The 26,370-nt window shown below is 39.7% G+C and overlaps 1 protein-coding gene and 1 pseudogene across 1 annotated transcript in view; both read left to right on the top strand.

Annotated features, from left to right (window-relative positions):
* Positions 1-26,370, top strand: part of GUCY1A2 (guanylate cyclase 1 soluble subunit alpha 2) — a 313,858-nt gene that overhangs the window by 24,560 nt on the left and 262,928 nt on the right. Inside the window, exons 2-3 of the mRNA XM_090267856.1 lie at positions 5,679-5,740; positions 15,100-15,221. Of these exons, the coding sequence (XP_090123982.1) occupies positions 5,679-5,740; positions 15,100-15,221 (184 nt within the window). The remainder of the gene's footprint in view (positions 1-5,678; positions 5,741-15,099; positions 15,222-26,370) is intronic.
* Positions 17,559-20,608, top strand: LOC150018817 (alanine--tRNA ligase, cytoplasmic pseudogene; annotated as a pseudogene).

Genomic DNA, 26,370 nt, shown 5'->3' with positions numbered 1-26,370 from the left:
TTTAAGTGTTTTCTCAAAAGGAAAGTGAATTTGAATCCATATGATTCTGTACTTTTATGTTGGCATTAAAAAATTGCTTTTTTTTAAAAGATTTTATTTATTTATTTTTAGAAAGAGAGGAAGGGAGGCAGAAAGAGAGGGAGAGAAACATTAATGTGTGGTTGCCTCTCACATGCCCCAACTGGGGACATGGCCTGCAACCCAGGCATGTGCCCTGGCCAGGAGTGAAACCTGTGACCCTTTGGTTCGCAGGCCTGCACTCAATCCACTGAGCCACACTAGTAAGGGCAAAAAAAAAAAAAAAAAAAAAAAAAAAATTGCTTTCTTGTACAAGACAGTTTCCTAGGGGAAAAGATACTTTCTTTGTAAAAGAGGGGTTCTAATCTCTTTAACTTTGGTTCTTTTTCAGTCAAGTGTTGATAATAACACCAGACTGTTTCATTGGACTGATGTAAGGATCAGTTGGGATAATATGCCTTAAAAAAAGTGAATAGTAAGGTGCTGAACAAAATACAAAATATTAAGTAATATGTGCAGTATAGGTTGGAGGTTATGTGTTTGGATTCTGAGCAGATTACCTGAGTTTCAACTCTGGCTTTTTTCCTTTTTACCTGTGTGACATAGGGCAACTTAAACTTGATGTGTCTCAGTTTTTTCATCTGTAAAATGAGATTAGGAATCACCCGATATTTATGTGAAGATCAAAGGAGTTAATATAAGTAATGGGCATAAAAAGCACTACCTCAGATCAAGTTAAGTACAACAATCACACCTTCTGTTGTGTTGTTATATATTAACACATATCAGCGCAAAATTGAATGCTGACATAAGTGCACCAGAGTGAATCACTTGGAATTTTTTTAAAAATCCTATATTTATACTTCAAGCAATATAGTCCTTTGTTTAGCTAACAAATTCTAATTTGATTAAAACCCATTAGTGACAGTTAATAAATGGAACTGTTGAATTTAGCAGTTAAGTGTGAACATCTCTCAGAAGCTTCTCTGTATATTTGTAGAAACTACTTTCACTAATGCTGACATACTCAGGTATGCCTTATAGAGTATTGGTCTTGGCCATCGTGTTTATACCTTAATGAAAGGTTTTCAACTTTGATATGCATTAGAAGCAACTGGGTTCCCCAGAGTAGTGAATTGGAAATTTTGTGATTGGCGCTCAGGTATTGGTATTTTGTATAAGCTCCCCAGGTGATTTTCATGTGCAGACAGAGTTGAAAACCACTGGCTTAGAGCATTAGTAATTAAATATGTATCCACATCATTTATTTTCTGACATTGATATATAATTTTCTCATATTTTTAAAGTAAATAAAATAACATGGCTTTTTATAGATGTTTCTTTAAAGATACGTCTATTATTTCCATTAACCCTGTACATTATTAATGTGTGTAATAAAGTAGAAATGAATTTATTTGTCTTTAAATTACTTGTGGATTTTTGTTTGCTCATTTTTTTTTGGCAAGATGAACTGTTGTGTCTATCAGAAAGGAATAGGGAGACAAGAATGTTAAAGGTGAGAGGAACCCTCAATGCATCGACTTACTCACTTACTAGCTGTGTGATCTTGGGGTATTCACTTAACCAATAGGAGCCTCACCCTTTTCATCCCTATAAAGTTGAGATGAACATTTATTTTGTAGGATGACAACTGTGTTTCGTGCCAGTGCGTGTGCGCGTGTGCGCACGCGCACGCGCGCGCGCACACACACACACACACACACACACAAACACACACACACACACACACACATCTTGATTGCCTGCCTCTGGCCTGGTTCCCGCACCATCTGGTATGAATATCCAGAGCAGAGACTATGTGGGAGCCTCCATGGGGCTGTCTCAGCCTGCAGGGCCAGCTGCTGGGAATGGCTTCCTCCCATTCCTCAGGGATTATTTCTGTGGCTCTGTTGGGACTGTGTCATGGCTGGCTGTTTGGACCCCATGCCCTTTCATGACCGTAACATTTAGTCTGTGGGGTCAGTTACTGCTGGCTCAGTAGAGTGAAGCTTAATGAGACTGGAAATGAAGATGGCTTCTTATTTCTACAGGATGGAAGGTTTTGGGTACCTTCTGTTGGAGCCCCAGGCAATACATGTGCAGGACACATATGGCTGCTTTCTCTTTACAACTGTCTTCCTATCTATTGCAGCTGTGCTGAGTAGGGTCAGTAAAACAATAAGAGGCCCCTATCTATACCCTAGTTTGGGGGAAGCAGAGAAAAACCAGACTTCTTTGATTTTCTTTTTTATAATACCAACAGGGGATTTTCTCCTTTCCCACCCTTGTCTCTCTGCTCGTCCAGCAGATGGCCATAAAATTATTAGGTCAATCTGCTCTCCTGTTGTACATCCTTTGTGTTCCAGGAGGGAAGTTCATGGGTTGTTACTTATTGAAAAGCATTAAGGCCTGGGGTCCTGATCTTGGCTATGGTGTTTCATGTCCTTCCCACTAGTAGGCCTGGCTCTGGCTTTAGATCTCCTAGATCTTAACTTTGAGAATTCTGCTTTTGTCACCATTTTTGAACTAATCTGAAGGTTTCATTGGAAACATTTGTAAATTCAGCTTCCATTTTCCTATTTTTTCCCTCTGCCTATTAGAATTGGCACCATTTTCTCATTGTAGCAATGGTGGTGGGCCTATTGATATTTTTAGGTGATGAGCATCTTGAAACATTACACTTGTGGGGTGGGTGCTCTTCCACTTGATTATGAGACTCTTGAGGGCAGGAACCATGTTTTTTTTTTTATTACATTTTATAGATTATATTGTCACAATAGTTCCATTATTTTTCCCCTTTGTTCCCCCCAGCCCAGCACCCCCTCTCCTCCCCCACCAATCCCCCCTTCCCCAGTCCATGTCCATGGAGGAACCATGTTTTCTAGCTGAGCATGGTACCAACTATTACATATTATGTACCTACTATGTACACCAGAGACTTGGCTTTAATTATTTCAATTAATTCCCATACAAATAACGCATACATAAAGAATTTTAGTTCAGAGAGCTTAAGTAAATTGTCCAAGTTCATCTAGCTAGGGAGTCACAGAGTTGGATTTTGAACCCAGCTTGACCTTAAATCCTCTTTTCAAAATAATCTTTCTAAATTTTTTCTTGAAGGAAAGGAAATATTCAGCTAAGAATAGGATCTTGCCCTGCAGAAAGATGGAACTGTTGAGTAGGGGACTTGTATGAAATCACAAGCTTAAGGAAAAATAGAGAAGGTCTGCATAGTCCTTGCTTTTCCCATGACATTGATGTGCATCACTGGCATGCATAGACACTTAATAATGGACCCTATGACCAGCAAGGCAGAAGTCACCCCTATGGAGGGCTTTGGCTCAATTCATGCTCTGTTTTTTCTTTAGATCAGAGAGACCCTGAGATTATGTGAGGATGTCTCACTGATAAAGCCATGGGTTGAGCAATCAGGCAAACTCTGAAGTAGATTCCAGTGACTCCTCTGAGATAAGACACTCTGAGGAATCAGGTTTGTGTTGAAATCATCCATGTTTTGCAGAATATCAGGAGGTTCTCGGCAGTCAGTCTCTGTGCTAATGGTTTAGACCATTGGAATGTGCCCAGTGGCTTTGGCAAGTAACAGGAAGTATATAAATGCTTAGCAAGTTGAAGCTTTGTTGAACGTGCCCAGAGAGCATTTTTCTTTTAATGTATTTGGAAACTATAAATTTAACTCCTGCGGGAGAGTAAAAATAATTGCTTCACAAAAGAAAAAAGTCAGTCTTAGAAAAGGCTTAACTCCTTTCCCAAACATGTGCTTTTTAATAACTGGGAAATTCCAGACACAGGGAAAAAAATGTCCTTTTGTAAAAATGAGGTCATTCTGGTCTTAACTGGCCCTGTCCATTCTCTAGTTCCTGCTTTCTGTTCCATGTTTTGGGACAGAGGTTGTTGGGAGGATAACCCCCCTGTGGATATTAACTGCTTTTAGGGCATGGTGCCAAAAAGAAAGTTATCTTAGCTCAGAAACTGCCAAGCCAGTGCAAGAGGCCCGGATCCCAGGGGTACTGAGCTAGTGACTGCTAATAACTTAGTTTAGGTTGGCTGTGGGGTGGGTTTTTAAAGTACCCTTTCCCTATGCTCTTAAGATTGCTGTATCTGCTTCATCCTCTTCAGATTTCCCAACAGCTCCATTGCTTCTTGCTTCAGGAATATTTTTCTTTCCCATGCCCATTCTGTTTACTCTACTTTGATTTTATCCTGATGAGTGGAAACATCTGTGCCAGTGTGAGGCCTCATGCTCATCTTTTTATAACCTGGTGTAAATGAAAAACAGCCATTGAAAGAAGTTGTCTGTACCTTTTTCTTTGAACACTCAGAGGCTGATTCCTCCTAAAATTAATTTCTGAATTGGCTTGGCTGAAGTGAGGATTGCATCTGAGGCCTTAGATTTGCTCAGGGGAAGGGTTCTCCTAAATGGCAGTGTAGAGCATCTCAGCGATGCTTTTGATTTAATTGAAGTTCACTTTTTCTAGCTTTAAAACAACCATTTCATTTGAAGAGTGTCAGGTAGAAAGGTAGTTATATCTGTCCTGGATGTTTTCATAAAGAGATGAACATGGAAGGCGTTAAGTGAACCTTGACAACAACATTTATAGTCTCCTCTAAATTAAATATAAGTGTGACCATTCTGAAAGATAAGAGATGGGAAATAATCTGATATTTCTTAACTGCTTCTTAGCTACCTGCACTGTGCTGGACCCTTGATTCAGCTTACTCTTTTAGACTTGTCTGGGCTCTTGTAGTTTTATTAGTGGGAGCCCTCTAGGTCATCTAACTACCTTGCTGTCTCACATCTTGAAGAGTTTGTTTCAGAGTCATGATATTCCCCTAAAATTCATCCATGACCATAATGGGTCAATATTTTGATAAGCCTTTGATAGCTTTTTCCTTCTTGATGGACTAAAACTTTTTATTATTTTAAAAATTCACACTCTTGCCACTGAGAATTTGGTTTTTATCATAATGTGCTGATGAAATAAATCTATGTTCTGGGATCTTGGGGTCACTTTCATGGCTCCCTAGGTCTGAAACTGTAAGTTTAGGTTCAGTTGCCTAAATAAGTCTAAGAATAATTTCTTGATCTGGGATTAAAAAAACAAACAAAACAAACACCTCTATTTTCAGCTGTCTTGGAGTGGAGAGAATTCTAATATTTGGTCATGAGTTCTTTAGGTATTTGCTTCAGACCCTGATTCTTGTCCAGAGTACTTGTGGGCCCTCTAGGAGGCTCCAGAACCCTCACTTGGAAACTCTTAGATGGTTGAAGAAGTCAGGTCTGCCCTGCACACGACCCTTGTTTCTTTAATACATTCCCTCCCCATGGCCCCCAGGGCCTAGGCTTATTATAAGCAGCCAATGAGTTTTTTATTGAACTTAATAGCTGGTACGAAATAATTGGGAAAAATATGGCTAGGAAATGCTATTATATTTGAAATTGGGAAATTTTAGGTAATTGCTAAGTGCCTCATATTAGTTCCTGTGGGAAAAATACATGGCAAAATGCATAATGGGTTAATATTGTAAAGCAAGAACTCTTATGAGATAAATCAGAAGCTATATATCTGCCTATGATGCTCACAATGGGAATGGCACTGATTTGCTGATAATTTATTATTATTATTATTATTATTCTGTAGCCTCAGACGATTCAGCAAACTCTCAAGAGGACATTGCAGTATTATGAGCACCAAGTTATTGGGTAAGTAAAAATGGATTTTGGTCATTACTAGGGGCAAATTAAAGATAATTACTCAAACGTAGTGGTTGAGCATGGGGTCTCCTGCCACCCAGGTCAACCTTATTTCATAGAGGCTGTGCTCTCAGCATCGAGTGGTGGCTCATGAGGGCCCTGCCGAGTGACTTCCTTAGGCTTATTAGTGTTTAATCCTTTTTAATAAAAGTTCCTTTTGCTTTTGCTTTTTTCTTCTTTTGTTTTTACCCTTCTTTTTTTCCATCAATCGAATCTCATAATTTTGCCTTAGCAATGTGGTAAGATTTCATGGTACCAACCGAGAGGCTTTAAATGAGAGTTTAGAATCCTTCAGTAAGTGGTTAAGAACTTTTGAGGAGTCAAGACTCAAACGTTGGTACCTCTTGACATGCTTTTGGGAATCATTTAACATTTATGATTAGTAGTCTTTGCCATGGGGTCAAAAATATATTTTTGTCTATTAAGTGTTTGTGTTTGTTTTTTTTTTTTTTACAGAGCAAAAGGGAAGAAAAACTTAGTGGAAAAATAATCTCAGTACCTAGTACAAAGCCATATACTTGAAGTGCTTGATGATTATGTTAATTGTCATTTCAAAGGGAATTGCTTCCAAACTTTGTCATATCAACCCTCAAGAGTGCAGCACTAGAAAAAACATATTATTTAAACTCATGATATGGTTTTTGATTTGAGGCCATTAGGAATTTTAAATGGTTTATCCTAACAGTGATAAAGAATGTCAAATTAATCTCCACCCATTCTAAAATAAAAATTAATCGCTCTCAATAGATATGCCATTTTCCAAGTATGGTGTTTGGATTAAATTCATCAATATACTTAGATTTTTTTCCTGGTATGTGGTAAATATTACATGTTTGCTGTTAGGTTTATCACAATCATCATTATTAATATTTTTATGACAATATTAGTAATCAAATGCAAGTTATTTTCTGGACTTATGAATGCCCTCTCTGATTTGAAATCAAATAATAACTGATGATATAGTCTCATTTGTGAACAAAACTATTGTCTTCAAGGCAAACTGGAATGGGAATCTTCTAAATATGATAAATATATAACTAAACTATATTGCCATAATCAGCAGAAAATCCTTTGGAGCTGTCCTTTATCTAAATTACTGCCTGGATTCTCCTCTTCTCTCCATCTGCATAGACATAGCCTGTGAGGAGTCTTTGTTTATTGCCTAAATGGGCTTTTCTAGTTCTGTTCACTGAAGACACTGAATAATGGAAACAGAGAGGGAAAGCGACTCCAATATAAAGAGGTGTCCTGTTGTCTGACTGGTTCCAAATAGGCCTTTTAGCATATTTTTAACTTGAGTGTTGGCTGCCTTCTGAGAACTTGAAGTACCTTTTGCTCACTGCCTTTATCTGTACTCATGCCGATGAAGACAAAAAAGGTGAGCTGGCAGGATATTGTCACATTTACTTTTCCTTACTTTGTCTTTGTGTTTCCTTCAGCCATGGCTTCCATGTCCAGTGCCCTCTTTTGCCTTTTAGAATCCTTCTTTCTGCTTTCTTTCTCTTTTCAATACTGAAAAAGGAGAGCATCTATTACCACTAACATTTGGGTTAATGTGTATCTACACCAATGTGTTGGTCCTCTTAAAAAAGTACAATTAAGACCTTTTTATCTCTAACTGTGAAAAGGAATGTGTTTTTCTGTTAAGGCATTTCAGGCAATAATGCTGGCAAGTATTACTTGACATATTTCTGGAAAGATTAGGGTGGGAAAGAGATGCTTTTCCTAATCTCTGAAATTGGGCTTTGCCTAAGGCTTGTCTTGAGGTAATTCAGCATTTAGGTGCCTTGGATTGGGATGATGAATCCTGAGGGACTACTGGAAGTAGGAGCTAGTCCTTCTTTCTGTCTCTATTTAATCCTCACTCGGGGACATTTCTATTATTAGTTTTCATTGTTTTTAGAGAGAGAGGAAAGTGGAAGAGAGAGAGAATGAGAGCAAGAGACAGAAAGAGAGAGAGAGAGAGAGAGAGAGAGACATTGATTGATGTGAGATAGAAACATTGATTGGTTGCCTCCCATATGCACCCCAACTGGGGATCGAATCTGCAGCCTTTTTGATGTACGGGATGATGCTCCAACCACCTGAGCCACCCAGCTAGGGCTAGCCTTCCTCTTCTTAATTTCTTAATTTAGCTTCTGACCACTCACCTTCCCATCCTCCCTTTCCTCTCCTTTAAAACTCTGCCCTTGGATCTGCTTTATTTATCAGAGCTCCAGGATGGTATGATTCTGCTTCTTGATGAATTCATATACCAGTAGCCCGTAGAAATTCTCTGAGGCATTTTTAATCTCCAAGACCTAGACTTGAATGCAAGGAGCAGCTGTTCAAAGGATCACACAGATGGAGGATTGAAAGGGAGTAGCTTCTGTGGAGCCTCTTGTTAGGGAGTAAGAGAGCCTTTCTGTCCCTCAGCAACTTTATCTTTAAACGTTTATTCTGTCCCTTAACTTATCTGTTCACTTGTTCATTTATATATTCATAGACATCATTCAAGTTGGAAATGATTGCTACAATAATTTATTCATGCGGTGTGAGAAATCTCTTCATCTTCACTGTCACCATCGTCTCTCACCTAGAGATTCTGATCTAGTTTTCTGGTGTCCGCTCCCATCCCTTAACATGTTCTGACTGCAGCAAAATAATTTAAACATTAGATCATACCACTTTCTTACTTTAAACCAGTGGTTAAAAAGTGTTAATGTGCATCAGAATCACCTGTCAGGCTTGCTGAAATTCAGATTGCTGGACCCTACCCTCAGAGTTCCTGATCAGGTATATCTGGGAGATGCTCAAGAATTGGCATTTAAAATAATTATTTTTTAAATGCAATTCAAACTTTTTAATTGCTTGTGTTTGAAAAAAAATATACAAACACTCCTTTTTTAAAATTATCACTTTGCCTTCTTTTATTATCTTCACAGTGTCAGATTCACATATATTTTTAGATGAGACACTAATATGGATATTTTATTTATTGTAACTTAGTGAAGGAATTGGCATTTTGAGTTCCCAGATAAGGCTGATGCTGCTGGTCCAGGGATCACATTTTGGTGTCCCTGCTTTGAACCACATAAAGATGATTGTGAAAGAATGAAATCTGAATTCTTCCCATGACCTTGTCCTTTACTTACCTCTGTGATTTCATCCCTTCCATTTCCCCTATTTCACTCCACCCCAGCACTCCAGCCATCTGTGGGCATCTCAACTACACAAGCTTCCTCAACCTTAAGGCCTTTGCATTCACTGTTTCATTTTTCTGGAATGCCCTGTCCCCAGATGTTTGTGTAGATTATTCTTTTTATACGTTTAAGTGTCTGTTTGAATATAATACCTTCAGAAGAACCTTCCCTGCCACCCAGTCTATAGCAGCCCTCCATCCCCTACTTCAGTCTCTAACCTCCATAACTTTTTAATTGTATTACTCTTCATTATTTCTTGTCATAATGCTTGTCATTAGCTTATATTACCTTATTTATTTTATTATTTGGTTATTTATCTTATTTACTTCTATATTTCTATACCTTTGTACATGCTTGGTATATAGCAGGGACTAACAATTTTGGGGTGCTGTGGAGGAATGTAAGTGAATAACTTGCACCCTAAAAGCATGTACACATAGGGATGTATATAGTGGATAGAAGAGTAAATTATGCTTGGGAAGGAGGTGTAAAATACGGGGTTGAAATAATCTCCAGGGTCCATTAGAGTTCTAAAATTATAGTTCTAGTACCCAGGACCCTTTTCTTTATAACTAAATTATGTTGATTTATTTGCATAGTTTTCCATTAATGTTTAATGTTCTGCCTCTGTGTGTTAGATTGACTTTGATTACTGTATAAACTCTGCTCAAGCACATTCCCTTGGATAGCTTCTTGCTCGTGTAGCACAGTCTTCTCCCCTCAACCCCAAATTAGAAAGGGGGCATTGCGTGTGCATCTTTGTGCTGCTTTAACTCAAGCTTCTAGGGAATAGACTGCGTTTGGGGGCAATTCAAAGTGGAAAGAATAGTGAGAAGAAAAAGAGGCAAGCAGGAGGTCAGCAGGGATCCCCTTAGGAATTAAAAAGAACTCAGGATTGAGGAAAATCTGGTTTATGATGACGTTTGTGCCTGATGTCTTTCTTGATGTTGTCTTCTGCCCTTCCTTCTCTCTCTGCATCTCTGTTTGTCATGTCGAGCAGGGGACTGAGAGAATGTGCTCTGGAAGTAGACATAACAGATTTATTAGACTTAAAGTCAGATTCTGCCTTTGGATGATCCTGGGCAGATTACTTAACTGCTCTGAGCCTCAGTTTTCTTAAAATGGGAATAATTGCAGGGTTGGAGTTAAGTTTAAATGATATATTAGTGATAATAATGTGTTGTCATATAATCGTATAAAGTAGTACGTGCCTGCTACACAAAGATAATCAATATGGTTGTTGAATTATTATTTCACTATTAGTATCTGACTCCTTTGTACCTCAATTTTGTTGATTGTCTTTCTCTTCATCCTCCGCCTGCTATATCCTTTCCCTGTACTCCTTGAGCCTTTAAAGGTTTGTAATTAGTTGTTTAGCATCAGGAGCTAAACATAAACATGCCCAGCTTATGGTCTAGCTACGGCTTTCTTTTTACAGCATTTGGATTTTTATTTTTATCCTAAATTTCTGCCTCTAGAGTGCCTAACCTGACCTCTCTCACTCATGTTTATACTGTATTACTCTGACTGGTGTATAGCTCACAAAAAATGGATTACTATGGCAGTGTAGACAAAGCAGAGGTTCCTTTAAAACTATGATTGAAAAACATATGATAATCAATCTTCCTGAGATCTAATGTTTGTTCATTATATATTTTATACACTAAAGTATAAAGGAATATGTATTCAGAATGGTGCCATTCACTTTATGCTTTTTGCCAGAATTAACATTGTTGTGCTAATATCACGGATAGGAGTGCTGCCAACCTCATATTAGCCTGGGACACCATTTCCTTAGTCATCTAAAATTAAATTCTCTTACTCCAATTATCACTGTGGGCCCTATGTTTGTTTTATACAGCCAACCTTCTGTTCTTTTTTTCTTTTGACAATTTAATAGGGATTAGCTAGAAAAATTTCAATAGAACATCACAAGTGAAATTAGGAGTGGGTGAACTCTGATTATTCTGGGAAACAAACTGCAAAGATATTACTTATGTTTCCATAGTCAGATTTTGTAGCTATAAATTTTGTTATCTAAAACATTATCTAGCTTCTTTTTCATATATTTATATCAAATAACTATCTTATTGAATAAAATCAAGATGAAAGTGAATATCTATCAATTGCTCCCTGTGTTTAAGGCAATATATGGGCACTTGACATCTGTTATTTTATTTAGTCCTAACCATCTATTTCATAGAATCATTGTACAGATGAATAAATTGAGGTTGTGACAAAAATATTTTGTCCAAAGTCACACTGATGAAAATGGTGGCACTTGATTAAAAATTAACACTTTATTTGTCTGTGTTTAACACTCATGCTCCCCATTTCTCCTCTTATTGAGTGAATCCTGCATTGTAGAAACTATAGTAAGCACTTTGCCTAACTGGCTTTTGGGAGTCAGATCCCAATGAGGTGTACATCCGTGAAACCATTTTACTTTTTCTCTCCACTCACTTCCAACATATTAGCATGAGTCCCCTTTGATATTAGCTTGGACAGATTGCCCTGTTTTCCAAGTACGTTCAGGGAGTATGACGTTTACTTCAGACCAGTTGAAATCTTTAGTCTCTTATTCAGTCTCACTCTCATATCCCTCTCCTCCTGGGCCAGGCTTCTCCTGAGGAACTTGGAAAGCAGCGTAGAGATGATATACGGATTTTCACTCTGCCACCCCGGGCCGCTTCTTTCTAGGTCTTCTGATGTGTTGTGTCAGGCTAGACTGAAAAGGAGAAATGACAGAAGCCCTTTCTAATTCACTGGCGGTTGTAACAGTCCTTTCTTGCTGTGATGTCTTCAGTGAGGTGCCTGCTTTGTTTCCGGTCCTCCCACTCTGGACATGACAATGGCACTGCACAGTCTTGCTGGTGGGATTCCCTGCCCTTGACTGCAGTATCTAGATTGGGAAAACAGTGGGTGGAACGTCAAGCTTGCCCCTCCTTAGTGGCAACTCCCTAATCCATGGGAAACTCTTTTTGTGTGTGTGTGCTTTGCCAAATGATGGGACTGTTGGCAGTTTGCAATTTGGCTCTATTTCTTTTCCCTGTTATTCCTCTACTAAGTCAGGCACAAAGGGATGATCCAGGATTCTTCAGCAGGTGTTCACTGAGGAAAGAGACATCCAACTCCCTAACTCTATGGGGTGGACCCTTTCTCACCAACTGGGCTTCCACAGGAACGATCCCCCCTTCTTTCCTTTCTTCTTAGGGGAGGAAAAAGCAATAACAACATTCTCTTCCTAGGCAAGCTCCTCACTCTTCTGAGGCTTTCCTTTTGGTTTTTGTACATGCCTTTGCTTTTGTGAGCTGGTGGTGGGCTGACAGTGGCAGTGGCTATGTCATCATTTTTTTTTATTTTTTATTATTGATTGTGCTGTTATAGTTGTCCCAATTTCTTTCCCCCTTGCTCCCCCTCTCTCCAGTTGTCCCCCCCTTAGTCCATGCCCATTAGTTGTGCATATTGTTCTTCTCAACCTCTTCCTGTCTACTCCACTCCCTCCTACTATGCTTCTTAATTCCTGCATCATCTCCCTCCCTTTTCCCCCTTCCCCCTCCCCGCTGACCTTCCCCCAGTATGTTCCCCATACCTATAGTTCTTTTCCCACTCTCGTTGTCTACTTAGTTTGCCTTTGTTTTGATTCCCTAGCTTCTGCTGTTGGTTGTTGTGATACGGTTCCTTTTAATGTTCATAGTTTTGATCCTTCTTCTTCTAAACAAGTCACTTTAACATCTCATATAACAGTGGTTTGGATCTAATGAACTCCTTCAGTTTTACTTTGTCCTGGAAACACTTTCTCTGCCCTTCTATTCTGAATGACAGCTTCGCTGGATAGAGTATTCGTGGTTGTAGGTTTTTGATTTTCATTCCTTTGAATATTTCTTGTCAGTCCCTTCTTGCCTGTAAAGTCTCCTTTGAGAAATCAGCTGATAGTTTAATTGGGACCCCTCTGTACATGATTCTTCTCTTCTCTCTTACTGCTTTTAAGATTCTCTCTTTATCTTTAATTTTTGACATTTTGATGATAATGTGTTTTTGTGTGGTTTTCCCTGGGTCCAGCCTATCTGGAACTCTCTGTGCTTCCTGAACCTGTAAGTTCATTTTCTTCCCCAAGTTAAGGAAGTTCCGCTTCATTATTTTTTCACATAATTTTTCAATTTCTAGTCCTTCTTCTTCACCCTCTGGCAATCCAATAATTCAAATGTTTGATCGCTTATAGCTGTCCCAGAAGTTTCTGAACCTCTCATCATATTTCTCACTTTTTGTTTCCTCCTTCTACACTGGTTGACTGTTTGTTCCCTCCCTAATGTTCCAATTTGTTAATTTGATGCATGGCTTTCCCTTCCTCACCATTTGTCTTGTATGTATTTTTGTTCATTTCAGCAGAGCTCGCCTTCATTCCTTCCTTGTCTTGATTCAGCCCCGCTGTTAGGTCTGTAAGCTGCCTTATGACTATAGCTCTGAACTAAGTCTCGGAAAGATTCGCTATTTGTTCATTGGTCAAGGCTTTTATTTATTTATTTATTTATTTTGTTAGCTGTGTGATTGGTATTTCAGTCATTAATTCTGCCATTCTGACCGTTTTGTTTATCTTTCCTTCTTGGGTGGGGTGCTGTCACACCTCCTACGCTGTATTGGGCAGAGCCCTGTGTGCTCCTCACAGCCTGGGAACTTTTCTCACCACATTGTGGTGCTTTGCGTGGGGGCGGGGGTCCAAGATGCATTCCTGCTGTTACTCTCCACTGAGGAACAGGGCCGCCTCCCAATGGGGTCTGCCTTCCCAGACGGTGGAATCGCTAGCCAATGGATCTGGTCTGCAGCCGGGGCGGCTCCCAGGTGCTTCTCTCCTCCCCCCAAACACAGGCGTCTGCTCACCAGGTCTTGCCGTTCGCCGCTGCGGCTGCCGCCTCCAGCACAGTTCGATCTTTCTCAGCCGCGGGCTCGCACTTCCTACCTGTCTGGATGAGCATCACTTGTTTATGACTGCATACATTGGACTTCCATGTAGCTTTATTTTCAGGAACTTCTTATTTTTAGTTTTGTAGTAGTTGTAATCCTTCTTAGTTGTAGAGGGAGACAGAGTGTGTCTGTCAGTCTATGCCTCCATCTTGGCCGCAAGTCCCCTATGTCATCATTTCTAAAGTCCTGAAGGAGATATCTGGTTTCCTTGGCTACTCTTGTGGAATGTGGAAGCATTTAGCTCCTAATGTCTTCAGCTTTAGTGTTTTAGCTCTAACTTAGAGGCACCTGGAGAAGTTCCAGTCAACATCTGGTTACACAGGCATTCTGTCATTTAGTCTTCACAAGAGCTCTAGGAGGCACCTCCATTTTATGAGGGAGGAAAGCTAGATGAACAGAAATTAGGTTACTTGCCCCAAATCTCACAGGTAGAAAATCGCAAAAAATGTGAATGGGGAAAAAAGATAGAAAATTTCAGTTATAAAATAAGTCAATGTACAACATAGGAAAATAATATTGAAAAAACCTTGTATGATGACAGATGGTTACTAGATGTAGCATGGTGATCACTTAGTTATGTATATTCATCTTGAATAACTGTTATATACCTGAAACTAATATAATATTGTATATTGATTAGGTTAATACAAAAAGAAAATGGTATGACCATGATTCAAATTCTGTTAGACTTTAAACAATTTATTTGCTTATCAGCCATGCACCACACTGCTATCTTCTTGACTGTCTGTGATAGAGGTTAAGATGTATTTACTTTCAATACAGTTAGTACCAATGCACCAAATTAATACTGTTAATTCTTTTTCTAGGCAACTTCTTTATAGAAACAGATTACCAGCAGCTATAAAACAGTCAGATAAGGAAGCATTAGTCACATAAAGCTGATATACCTTCCGGTTTTCCTCATTTATTTATTTTTTCAAAAATAGCTTTCTTATTAATGATTGTCTCCAGGTCCATGTCCACACTGCTAATGCTGATTTTAATAGTGGGTTATATCATAAATTATGCCTTAAAGGTTCAGTTATTTTAAAATGTGATTACACTAAGAGCATAGACTGCATGTGCTATGTGTATGTATGTATGTGAGTGCATTTGCAGATGCTTTAAAATTTTCTCTGTATGCTAATTTTATTTTCTTCTTAGTTATAGGGATGCAGAAAAGAACTTCCACAATATCTCTAACAGATGCTCCTATGCAGACCATTCCAACAAAGAGGAAATTGGAGACATCTCAGGAATTCTTCAGTGTACTGCTAATATACTTGGTATATTAACTATATATTTATACTTGGTGTATTAACTATATATTTATATGATTAAGAGAGAATGAATGAGGGAAAGAGGAAAAGTAAATGTGTAAATGTTTTATTTTCTAGTAAAGAGAAGTTTGGAGGCTATGGCAGATTGAGACCTTGTCTTCAAGTGATTGAATTTCAACACTCTTGAAATTGTTTAAGTAGAAATTACATGCACAGCATTTACCTGGAGATTGAAAAACATTATAATAAAAAATATTTACATTCCAGGGGAACTTTTCTAAATATTTCTAAATAACCAATTTTTTTTGGCTCTTACTGTCAGCTGACCTCTCAAAGTCCATACGTTGTTATTTCTATTATTATTACTCTATTTCTTCTGGGAGGGCCTGGCTGGCGCTGGAGGGTGGACCATAGGTGCTCACAGTGGACTGAAGAGGCAGTGAGGCAGGTCATCTGAGGTCTTTGTGCCCTGTATGTGGTGGCTGGTGTGTCCACCTTGAAGACTCTAGTATTTATGACAGAGGGGTTGTTTTTGAATGCTCCCCAAATGACTAAGGGCTGCTGTTGTAAACTGCACTAAATCATGCAGCACTAAGGTGCTAGAATAAACCATCCTGTCATGCTACCTTAACATCTGATATTCTTGGTGTGTCGGAGCTAGGTGTATTTTATGCAGAGTAGATACCACAGCAGGAATACATTTTGCTCTAATGTCTTATGAAGTTTCAGTGAAAAACACGTCTTTAATTTTTTTTTTTTGAATCTTACTATTTTTCTTATGATTGAGACAGGAATTTGTGGGGTGTTGGTGGGAAACAAGAAATCTTAGTGACTGACTCCATACAGAACTCAGAATCAGATGAGGGAGATGGGAGCCAATGTGTTTGCCTGGTTTTCTTTCCCTTTAGGGTGAGTACTTTCCCTGGAGACATTGGAGTCCCTTCTACAGATGCCAGGTGACCTCACCCCACGAGTCTACCTACTTTTTCTAAACATATCTGACTCAAGCAGGAACTCCAGCCATCCATGGCTACATTTTCATCCTAGCTAACTTTTGTAAACACAAAATATTGTATAAGAACATGGAAATTTTGTAAGGAGAGGCATATAGATATGTATGTGGTTTGTCTGTAATAGCTACAAGAAAATGAAAAGGAAGGCCAAAGATTTACTTACCTCAATCTTAGCACAACTGTAGGGATGCTGTACTACCCAAGTAAACCTTATTATTGGAGAAGATGAGGGACAGTGATAGAGAGGTTGGGGGTGGGGTTTGAGCATTACCCAAGAACTGCTCACAGTTTTATAATTTTGTCTTTCAAAGGGCTTTTCCATCATTAACATATTTTTCTCTTGACACATTTTGATTTTCAAGGGGTAGGGTGAGATGACGCCCCACTGAGGAAAATGTATCAGAAGTTTGGCAGAGGGAAGTTTAAGTTTCTAAACATTTCCTTGCCCCTCGCATCTCCTTTCCTTATACTCCCTACCTTAAGAATCAGTGAGATAGAGAGAGTAGGAGGCGTTCAAGATAATAAACATATAAAGAGTGCTAATGGCATCTGAGCCATGACTTGCAAATGGGTGTGCACAGGTACACAAAGAAACTCAAGGTCAGACAATTTGACATGGTAACCATGGTAACAACCACATGATGCTGTGGCCTAGTGCAGCTTAGTTGCCCTTCAGCAGTTGCCATGAGATGCAGGTTAAGTAGTGAGTGGAAAGACCAACAAGTAGTGTGCTTGCTACCTGATGATATTAGGGAATGAGTAAATTTAAGTTATGTGCTTATTTAGAAAGTGACTGTATAACAAGGTTTGGATAGCCATAAATATTAAACTTTTTCTAAAAAAGAAAGATTAGGTCTGATTATTTTTTCCTTTAATTAATGATGTAAGAAGCACAATCTTGTAAAATTTAAATTTCTGAAGAGTAACAATAAATACCTGCTGCCTGTTAATTAGATGCTGGCTTGTATCTAACAGGTAATTATGTGCCTAAGAGGTGGCTGTTCTCTTGAATAAAGTCTTTTCATAAATCTTAAAATATAGACTCTATGAGCACAAAGATTAGAGCTTTACTGGTCATATTCAATGAAAGCTTTGTTTGTAACAAGTCGTTAAACTATGATTAATCTTGTTTTGCTTAGATCCCATCTTTTAAAAAAATTACATTTAAATTCTCCTATGTAATCATTTATGAGAATTCAGAATTGATGAACTCATTGGACAGAAAACACTGTGTAAGAAAGGAAGCCTTTTCTTTTGAGGGTGGAGGTTTGGCATGGAGAAGTAATTCCAACCAGGTTAAGATAAATTTTAATACTTGAGGCATCTGTGGGAACAGTGCTGTAGAGTTACTCTGAAGATGGACTCAACACTCACAGCAAGTGAAATCCGACAGCGATTTATAGATTTCTTCAAGAAAAATGAGCACACCTATGTTCACTCATCTGCTACTATCCCATTGGATGATCCCACTTTGCTCTTTGCCAACACAGGCATGAACCAGTTCAAACCCATCTTCCTGAACAATATTGACCCATCTCACCCTATGGCAAAGCTGAGGAGAGAGCTGCCAATACCCAGAAGTGCATCCGGGCTGGGGGAAAACACAATGACCTGGATGATGTGGGCAAAGATGTCTATCATCACACCTTCTTTGAGATGTTGGGCTCCTCCTCTTTTGGAGATTACTTCAAGGAATTGGCATGTAAGATGGCTTTGGAACTTCTCACCCAAGAGTTTGGCATTCCAGTTGAAAGACTTTATGTTACTTACTTTGGTGGGGATGAAGCAGCTGGCTTAGAAGCAGACTTGGAGTGCAGACAGATCTGGAAAAACTTGGGGCTGGACGACACCAAGATCCTCCCCGGCAACATGAAGGATAACTTCTGGGAGATGGGTGACACAGGCCCATGTGGTCCCTGCAGTGAGATCCACTATGACCGGATTGGTGGTCGAGATGCTGCACATCTTGTCAACCAGGATGACCCCAACATGCTGGATATCTGGAACCTTGTGTTCATCCAATATAACAGGGAAGCCGATGGAATTCTGAAACCTCTTCCTAAGAAAAGTATTGACACAGGGATGGGCCTGGAGCGTCTGGTGTCTGTGCTGCAGAATAAGATGTCCAACTATGACACTGACCTTTTTGTTCCTTACTTTGAAGCCATTCAGAAAGGCACAGGTGCCCGGCCATACACTGGGAAAGTTGGTGCTGACGATGCTGACGGGATCGACATGGCCTACCGGGTGCTGGCTGACCATGCTTGGACCATCACCGTGGCACTAGCCGATGGCGGCCGTCCTGACAACACAGGGCGGGGGTATGTGTTGAGACAGATTCTCCGCCGGGCTGTATGCTACTCCCATGAAAAACTCAATGCCAGCAAGGGCTTCTTTGCTATATTAGTAGATGTTGTCATCCAGTCCCTGGGAAATGCATTTCCTGAGCTAAAGAAGGACCCAGATCTGGTGAAGGACATCATTAATGAAGAGGAAGTACAATTTCTGAAGACCCTCAGCAGAGGGTGGCACATCCTGGACAGGAAGATTCAGAGCCTGGGAGACAGCAAGACCATTCCTGGGGACACTGCTTGGCTCCTCTGACACCTATGGCTTTCCAGTGGATCTCACTGGACTGATTGCTGAAGAGAAGGGCCTGGTGGTAGATATGGATGGCTTTGAAGAAGAGAGGAGACTGGCCCAGCTGAAATCGCAGGGCAAGGGAGCTGGTGGGGAAGATCACATCATGTTGGACATTTATGCTATTGAAGAGCTCCAGGAAAAGAGTCTAGAGGCGACAGATGATTCTCCAAAGTATAATTACCTTTCGGATTCCAGTGGGAGCTACACGTTTGAGAGCACAGAGGCTACAGTGATGGCTCTGCGCAGGGACAAGATGTTCGTGGAAGAAGTGTCCATGGGCCAGGAGTGTGGTGTGGTGCTGGACAAGACTTGTTTCTATGCTGAGCAAGGAGGGCAGATCTATGATGAAGGCTACCTGGTGAAGGTTGATGACAGCATCGAAGACAAAACTGAATTTACAGTGAAGAATACTCAGGTGCGAGGAGGGTATGTGCTACACATAGGAACAATCTATGGCAACCTGAAAGTAGGGGATCAGGTCCGACAATTTATTGATGAGCCCTGACGGAGACCTGTCATGAGCAACCATACAGCTACCCACATTCTGAACTTTGCCCTGCGCTCTGTTCTTGGGGAAGCTGACCAGAGAGGTTCCCTGGTTGCTCCTGACCGCCTTCGATTTGACTTCACTGCCAAGGGAGCCATGTCCACCCAACAGATCAAGAAGGCTGAGCAGATTGTTAACGAGATGATTGAGGCAGCCAAACCTGTCTATGCCCAGGATTGTTCCCTGGCAGCAGCTAAGGCCATCCAGGGCCTGCGGGCTGTGTTTGATGAAACCTATCCTGACCCCGTGAGAGTCATCTCCATTGGGGTCCCAGTGTCCAAGCTGTTGGACGACCCCTCTGGTCCTGCTGGCTCACTCACTTCTGTTGAGTTCTGTGGGGGAACTCACCTGCAGAATTCAAGTCATGCAGGAGCTTTTGTGATTGTGAGTGAAGAAGCCATTGCCAAGGGCATCCGGAGGATTGTGGCGGTCACAGGTGCTGAAGCCCAGAAGGCCCTCAGGAAAGCAGAGAGCTTGAAGAAATCTCTCTGTGTCATGGAGGCCAAAGTGAAGGCCCAGACTGTGCCAAACAAGGACGTGCAGCGGGAGATTGCTGACCTTGGTGAGGCCCTGGCCACTGCAGTCATCCCCCAGTGGCAGAAGGATGAATTCCGGGAGAATCTCAAATCCCTGAAGAAGACCATGGATGTCCTAGACCGGGCTAGCAAAGCTGATGTCCAGAAGCGAGTGCTGGAGAAGACAAAGCAGCTCATTGACAGCAACCCCAACCAGCCCCTTGTCATCCTAGAGATGGAGAGTGGCGCGTCAGCCAAGGCCCTGAATGAAGCCTTGAAGCTCTTCAAGACGCATTCCCCACAGATGGCAGCCATGCTCTTCACAGTGGATAATGAGGCTGGCAAGATCATGTGCTTGTGTCAAGTCCCGCAGAATGCAGCCAACAGGGGCCTGAAAGCCAGTGAGTGGGTACAGCAGGTGTCAGGCCTGATGGATGGCAAAGGTGGTGGCAAAGATGTGTCTGCTCAGGCCACAGGCAAGAACGTGGGCTGCCTGCAGGAGGCACTGCAACTGGCCACTTCCTTTGCCCAGGTCCACCTGGGAGATGTGAAGAATTAAGGGGAGGGGTGGCTTCCACTGGGAAGTGTCTCCCACACACCAGGATGCACACATCTAGCCAGGAGCTTTTCATCTGCCACATGAACATTTGAATCTTGGGACCTTTAAATAGCCCCATCTCCTCTAATCCAGCAGTAACTGGAACTCATGTTACATTTCTGCCTAGAGCCCTTCACCTCTGCACCATCAGTATAGAACAACTATCCCAGGATTGCTATTTATCATCATCCTGCTCATGTCTATAAATAGTGCTCTGCCCACCCCAGGCTCTGGGCCTGCAGGAAGGAATAATTTTTGCTGCAGAAAATAAAAGGACCATGTGCAATAAAAAAAAAAATTAATACTTGAAAACCTTCTCTGTGGATGTCAAAGAGCAATTTTCCAAGTCTATAATTTATATTAATTACCTTTGGGGAGCGTGGTTTTTCTTACTTCTTAACCTAGTATAGGGTTATGGTAGGGACTAGAAATGTGTGTGCTCACTCATCTGTATGTTATTTATACTTCACCTATTATCAAAAAATATTTAAAGTCATTGGCCAGCAAATATGATCAGAATAGTAAATTTTACTCTTTTCAAAATGACTATCTCTATCAATTTAGCATAAACTATTGTAGGTAGTTTGATTATTTACTGGCTCTTCAATCTGAAGTTTGAATCTAGTGGTTGGCACTGAATAAAAAGAGGAACCTGCAAAGTTGGTGAAAACTTGTTGCTGGAGACCAGTGATACCTCAGTTCTGTGTTTGTTCTGTCCCAGCTTCCCTAGGACTTCCTGAAAAAAAAAAATGCATGTTGATTATTAGTGTTTCACACCCACTAATAATGGGAAAGGACTTTTTCCAGACAGCAAGATTTTTACCATTTATTATTCTTTTTTTGGCTTAGAAACTGGTTGTTGCTATTTCTGTCTCATCATTACAAATAAGGGTTATTAAGGACAGACTGCTCCTTGTCATCTGTTTGCCTCATTTTGGTGCTCTGACAGTCCCTATGGTAATGCAGTTTAGCACGCTAAGGAGGTTTTTAAACTCTGGGGAAAGGCTACACAAAGAAAGAAAGTTGTGTGCCCTCCCCGATGAAGACTTTTAGTGTTACATTTCTTGCTTTATTTGGTACACAGCTTTTGCATACCAAATGATCTTCTACTTTTGGTTGTCAGGAAAATGTAAACCTTTACTACCCATAATCTACAAAGCCCATTTTTAGCTCCAATGAAGTTGTAAAAATGTGTTTATGTAAAAATATTAAGTGAGTTGCAGCACTGAGCATTTTCTTCAGAATTGTAACAGTTGAATGGTACGATGAAGTGTCTATGATAAAGCATGAAAGGGTCTACATACCATGTGTTGCCACCTGGTCTTACGGCTTGGATTTAGGTAGTGTTGGGGGGAACAGAGACAGATCTACAGGAGAAGGGTAATAAAATGCATAGTTCCATTTGCCATAATATAATTTTAAATAAACAAGGGTTATGACTATTTCGGTTTTATGCTATTAAAGGGGTTGTGGGTGTTTCAGTGTAGCGTATCAAGAGCTGTGAGTGGAGCAGATGGTGTTGGAAAAAGTCATTCCACACTAAGATAGAAATGAGAACTCTAGGTAAGTTATTTACTGGTGAAATATAACAAACTAAAGTTTTCTATTTTAATAAGCACTGCCTTTCTTAAGTACATTTTCTCTCAAAATAATCAGAAAGAACATGAATTGTGAAAGGATATTCATTAAAGTTTTCTCTCTTTCAAAGGTCTTCTGTTAAAGTGGGGCTTTATTGTCTCCAAAAACTTAGCACAGTAAAGTCAGAATCAGAGTAATGTTGTCATGGAATTGTTTGTTGGGAAGGTGAGGAAGCAGGAGGAGATGGCTTTGGGAGCTTATATCTCACAGTATTTTCCTGGTATCAAACACTATGAAACCAGAGCTCTCCATAAAGTGCCACAGATTCCAGAATCATTAGCTTGTATGGAGCTTGCTGTTGTTTGTTTTTTTATAAGCAATAATTTGTTGTTTATATGTTAACTTGCATGTACTTTTTGGTTTTATTGTGATTTGAAATGTGCATTTAGCAGCCTTTTAATTGGCCATAAAACTGAAGAATTACTTTATTTAGGTTTCAGATTACCTTGAGGGTTTTCTCAGAATAACTCTTAATCGTATAATTGTTTAGTGAATTGAAATATGTTTAACATATTCAGCACCTTGGATAACTAGTTGGTGTAATAACCATTTACCAATTTCATCAATAACTTAAGATTGATAACAATAATTCTGCCAGTACAATTTTTGTTACTGTAACTAGGTAACTGATCAGTTTTCTCTCATTAAAAGTAGATAATGTCAATATTTTAATGAGGTGAATTGGAGTTAAAGTGGTTGGAGGGGCCTTGACTTATTAATTGATTTAATAATGGTATTGCAATGTAGTGGTTTAGAGCAAAAACAAGTCAGACTACTTGGGTTGAAAACAAAACTCCCTTACTAGCTGTATGAACTGGAATGAGTTACTTAATATTTTATACTTCATATTTCTTATCTGTAAAATGGGGATAATATAATTACATACCTCCTACAGTTGTTAGGAAGATTAAACAAGTTAATTTATATAAAGTACTTATATATAACAGAGCCTGATATATAACAAATGTAAAAGTATTTGCTTTTATTATTGGATATTCACAAACTGGTGTTTGCATTATAGTACTCACTTTTCTAGGTGAGGAAATTGATACTGAGGGCCATGAACTTGTTAAGTTCCTTTGTCAATGATGACAAGCCACAAAAAGCAGGATTTAAAACCATATCTGTCTGATTTCAAACCTTACATTCTTTCGACTGCTTCATGCTGCCTTCCAGCATCGTTGGACTGTGATTGAATATACATGACTTCCTAATGCTAATAACACAGTCTCTCTCTCTCTAGTTCTCTCAATTATGAGAATTGTCATGATACTGCATTTTACTTAGTTCATTATTATTTCAAAATGTACTTGGGATACTTGCTTGTATGTGACCTGTAGTATCAAAAATGTTTAAGACTATATCTCATTGGTATTGAGGAGAGTGCAGTTTCAATGTAATTTGGATCATTTTCAGTTTAGAGATAATATATTTTTTTCAGATTTTGGGTGTTGACAATGCAAGTAAAGAGCAATAGTGTTTGTCATCATTGACACAAACATGGTTTTTTTTTAAAGTATATTTTATTGATTATATTGTTACAATAGTTCCATTTTTTTCCCCTTTGCTCCCCTCCGCCCAGCACCACACCTCCCTCAGCAATCCCCCCCCACAAGTCCATGCTCATGGGTCGTACATACAAGGTCTCCCACTTCACCATTTCATATATTCTTCTTCTTCTTTAATTTTTAAAACAATTAATTAATTATTTTAACAATAAAAAATAGCAATTCCTCCCTCTCAGACTTAAGACCCTTTATAATCTTATAAAGGACAATGCGCGAAGGTCTCAAGCTCCTCTAGCTGCTTCAAGCTGGACATGGTAGTCGTCCTACCTACCCTTGGGTCCAGAAATCCCTAATAAGAGTTGGGGTGTGGAGGGGAGGGTGGCCTTCCCACAAGGGGAAGTATCATGCAGACTCCAGGTCAGTTGGCTGTCCCTGGACAATGGCGTGCTTGGTTTAACAAGCTGGCATCCTTGTTGTATTCTGGGGGCAACAGGTTTGGCAACAGGGTTAAAAGATATCATTCAATCCATAACCACTAGATGACAAAAGGCAGGGATTAATTTTTCAATGTCCCACATTAGGGAAAAAAATGGCTTCTTTGGATGAAGGTGTGCCAGGCACATCTCACCTGTCCAAAACCCTTTTGCCCAATACCTAGTTTGGGCTGAGGGAAATATTTAGGTTTTTCCCCCTCTCAGACCTCTGGGCTCTTTCTGTCCAAGCCATTAGGATAGAAAAAAGAAACCGGTTTTAAAGTGAAGCCCACAGACCACCCCATACTTCACCAACCCAGTCACTTAGTTCAACCAAACCATTAAGTCTCAGGAGAGAGCGATGCAGACAGGATTAAATGAGGCCTATATGTACAGACAATCACTCAGGTAATGAGATCATAGGCTTATGCCCTTTGAAAACAGAAAACACATGTTAATTTATGTAACATAAGCCACAAACAAGTCTCTAAGTCTGTAGGACTGTCTTATTGGAAAGACATCCAGTTGCAAGGCATTTGACATTCTTCTTGCCTGTAAATTAAACATCTTAGATGATACCACAGGCATAGTTTAACTTTCAAATGAAAACAAATTTTAAATGAAAAGAAACTTTAAAGACAGTTAGCTGCACTGCTTTGTAGTCTACCACTGAGCATTGTGATTTTCCCTGAATCACGATTTTTCTCCCAAAGATTACCCTCTTTGTCATCAAAGGGACTGCATTAAGTCCATTTTAAATTTATCCTGTTAATTTGCATAAACACAACCAAAGCAGAAAATGATCACTTATGATCTTTAGTTCTGCTTTTCTGGAACTTACACAAGGAACATTTAGGGTGACCTTCAGTCTGCCCTTCAGGGCACAGAAGCTGAGCCACATACCTGGCATTCAGCCTTGCCTGTAAACACCTGTTTTTTCCAAGTCCTTCTGGTTTTCCATTGTGCCTTAAGGTCCCTTCTAGCCATCTTTCAGGAAAACAACCTTCATTCCTTCCCTGGAAGATTGCTGTGCACCACACAACCAACCTAGGTACCAGGCCTTTTATCTCGTGGGCTTTTATTACCTTTGAAAGTCAATCCCAGTTCCTCAGGGCTTTTTGGTAACAACCAGAGCCCAAGCATGTCTCCTTCAGGCATGACATTCCAGTCAAAGTCTTGGTCAATAAAACCTCTATTAACAACTAGTCTTATTAGTTTTATGCAAAGAACCTTATGTCATTAGACACAAACATGGTTTTATACTTATGCTGTAGGAAACACTATGCCAGTTCTGTTGGCTGCAAGACTTCAAGCTGATATTGGTATGTGTTAGATCAATGGTTCTCAACCTTCCTAATGCTGTGAACCTTTAACACAGTTCCTCATGTTGTGGTGAACCCCAACCATAAAATTACTTTCGTTGCTACTTCATAACAGTAATTTTGCTACTGTTATGAATTGTAATGTAAATATCTGATATGCAGGATGTATTTTTATTGTTACAGTTTAAACTTAATTAAAGCATAGTGATTAATCACAAAAACAATATGTAATTATATATGTGTTTTCCAATGGTCTTAGGCGACCCCTGTGAAAGGGTCATTCAACCCCCAAAGGGGTGGCCACCCACAGGTTGAGAACCGCTGTGTTAGATTTTATTGGCCCTGCACAAGTCTGCAAAAAGCTGTGTTCCTGATGCCATTGATATTATTTTAGTAATATATTTTATTTAACTCAATGTATCCAAAATATTGCAATTTTAACACATTAATTATAAAATTATTAATACTTTACATATTTTGTACTAAATCTTTGAACATTTCACATGCTCTATAGCCACATGTGACTAGTGGCTACTGTACCAAACAGTGCAACTTACAGAGCATAAAACAAAGGTCCTCTAGACTGAGAGACACAGGTATAGTTGAAAGCAAAGGAACTGTAGTGAAAAATGAGTGTTAAATAGAAACTTAAGTCCTAACTGTTGAAACCTGCTTCCCTATTGGACTATCCCCCAGCCTTCTTTCTTCTACTTAATTTTGAAAACCCAGGCACCTAAGCTTATACTATTAAGGCAGTTCTTAAATGTGGGAAGACAACAAGGGTCACCAGACATTTGAGAAAAGTGTTTCACATGAAACATGAAGAATGAACAATGTTGGGAGATAATTCTTTTTGAGTTTCTCACTTGTCTGCATGTTTTTCAAGCAGAGACAATGT

Source organism: Furipterus horrens, unplaced genomic scaffold (genome assembly GCF_987537825.1).
Source record: "Furipterus horrens unplaced genomic scaffold, mFurHor1.1.pri manual_scaffold_2, whole genome shotgun sequence".
Classification (NCBI taxonomy): Eukaryota; Metazoa; Chordata; class Mammalia; order Chiroptera; family Furipteridae; genus Furipterus; species Furipterus horrens.
This window is presented reverse-complemented; position numbering and strand designations above follow the sequence as displayed.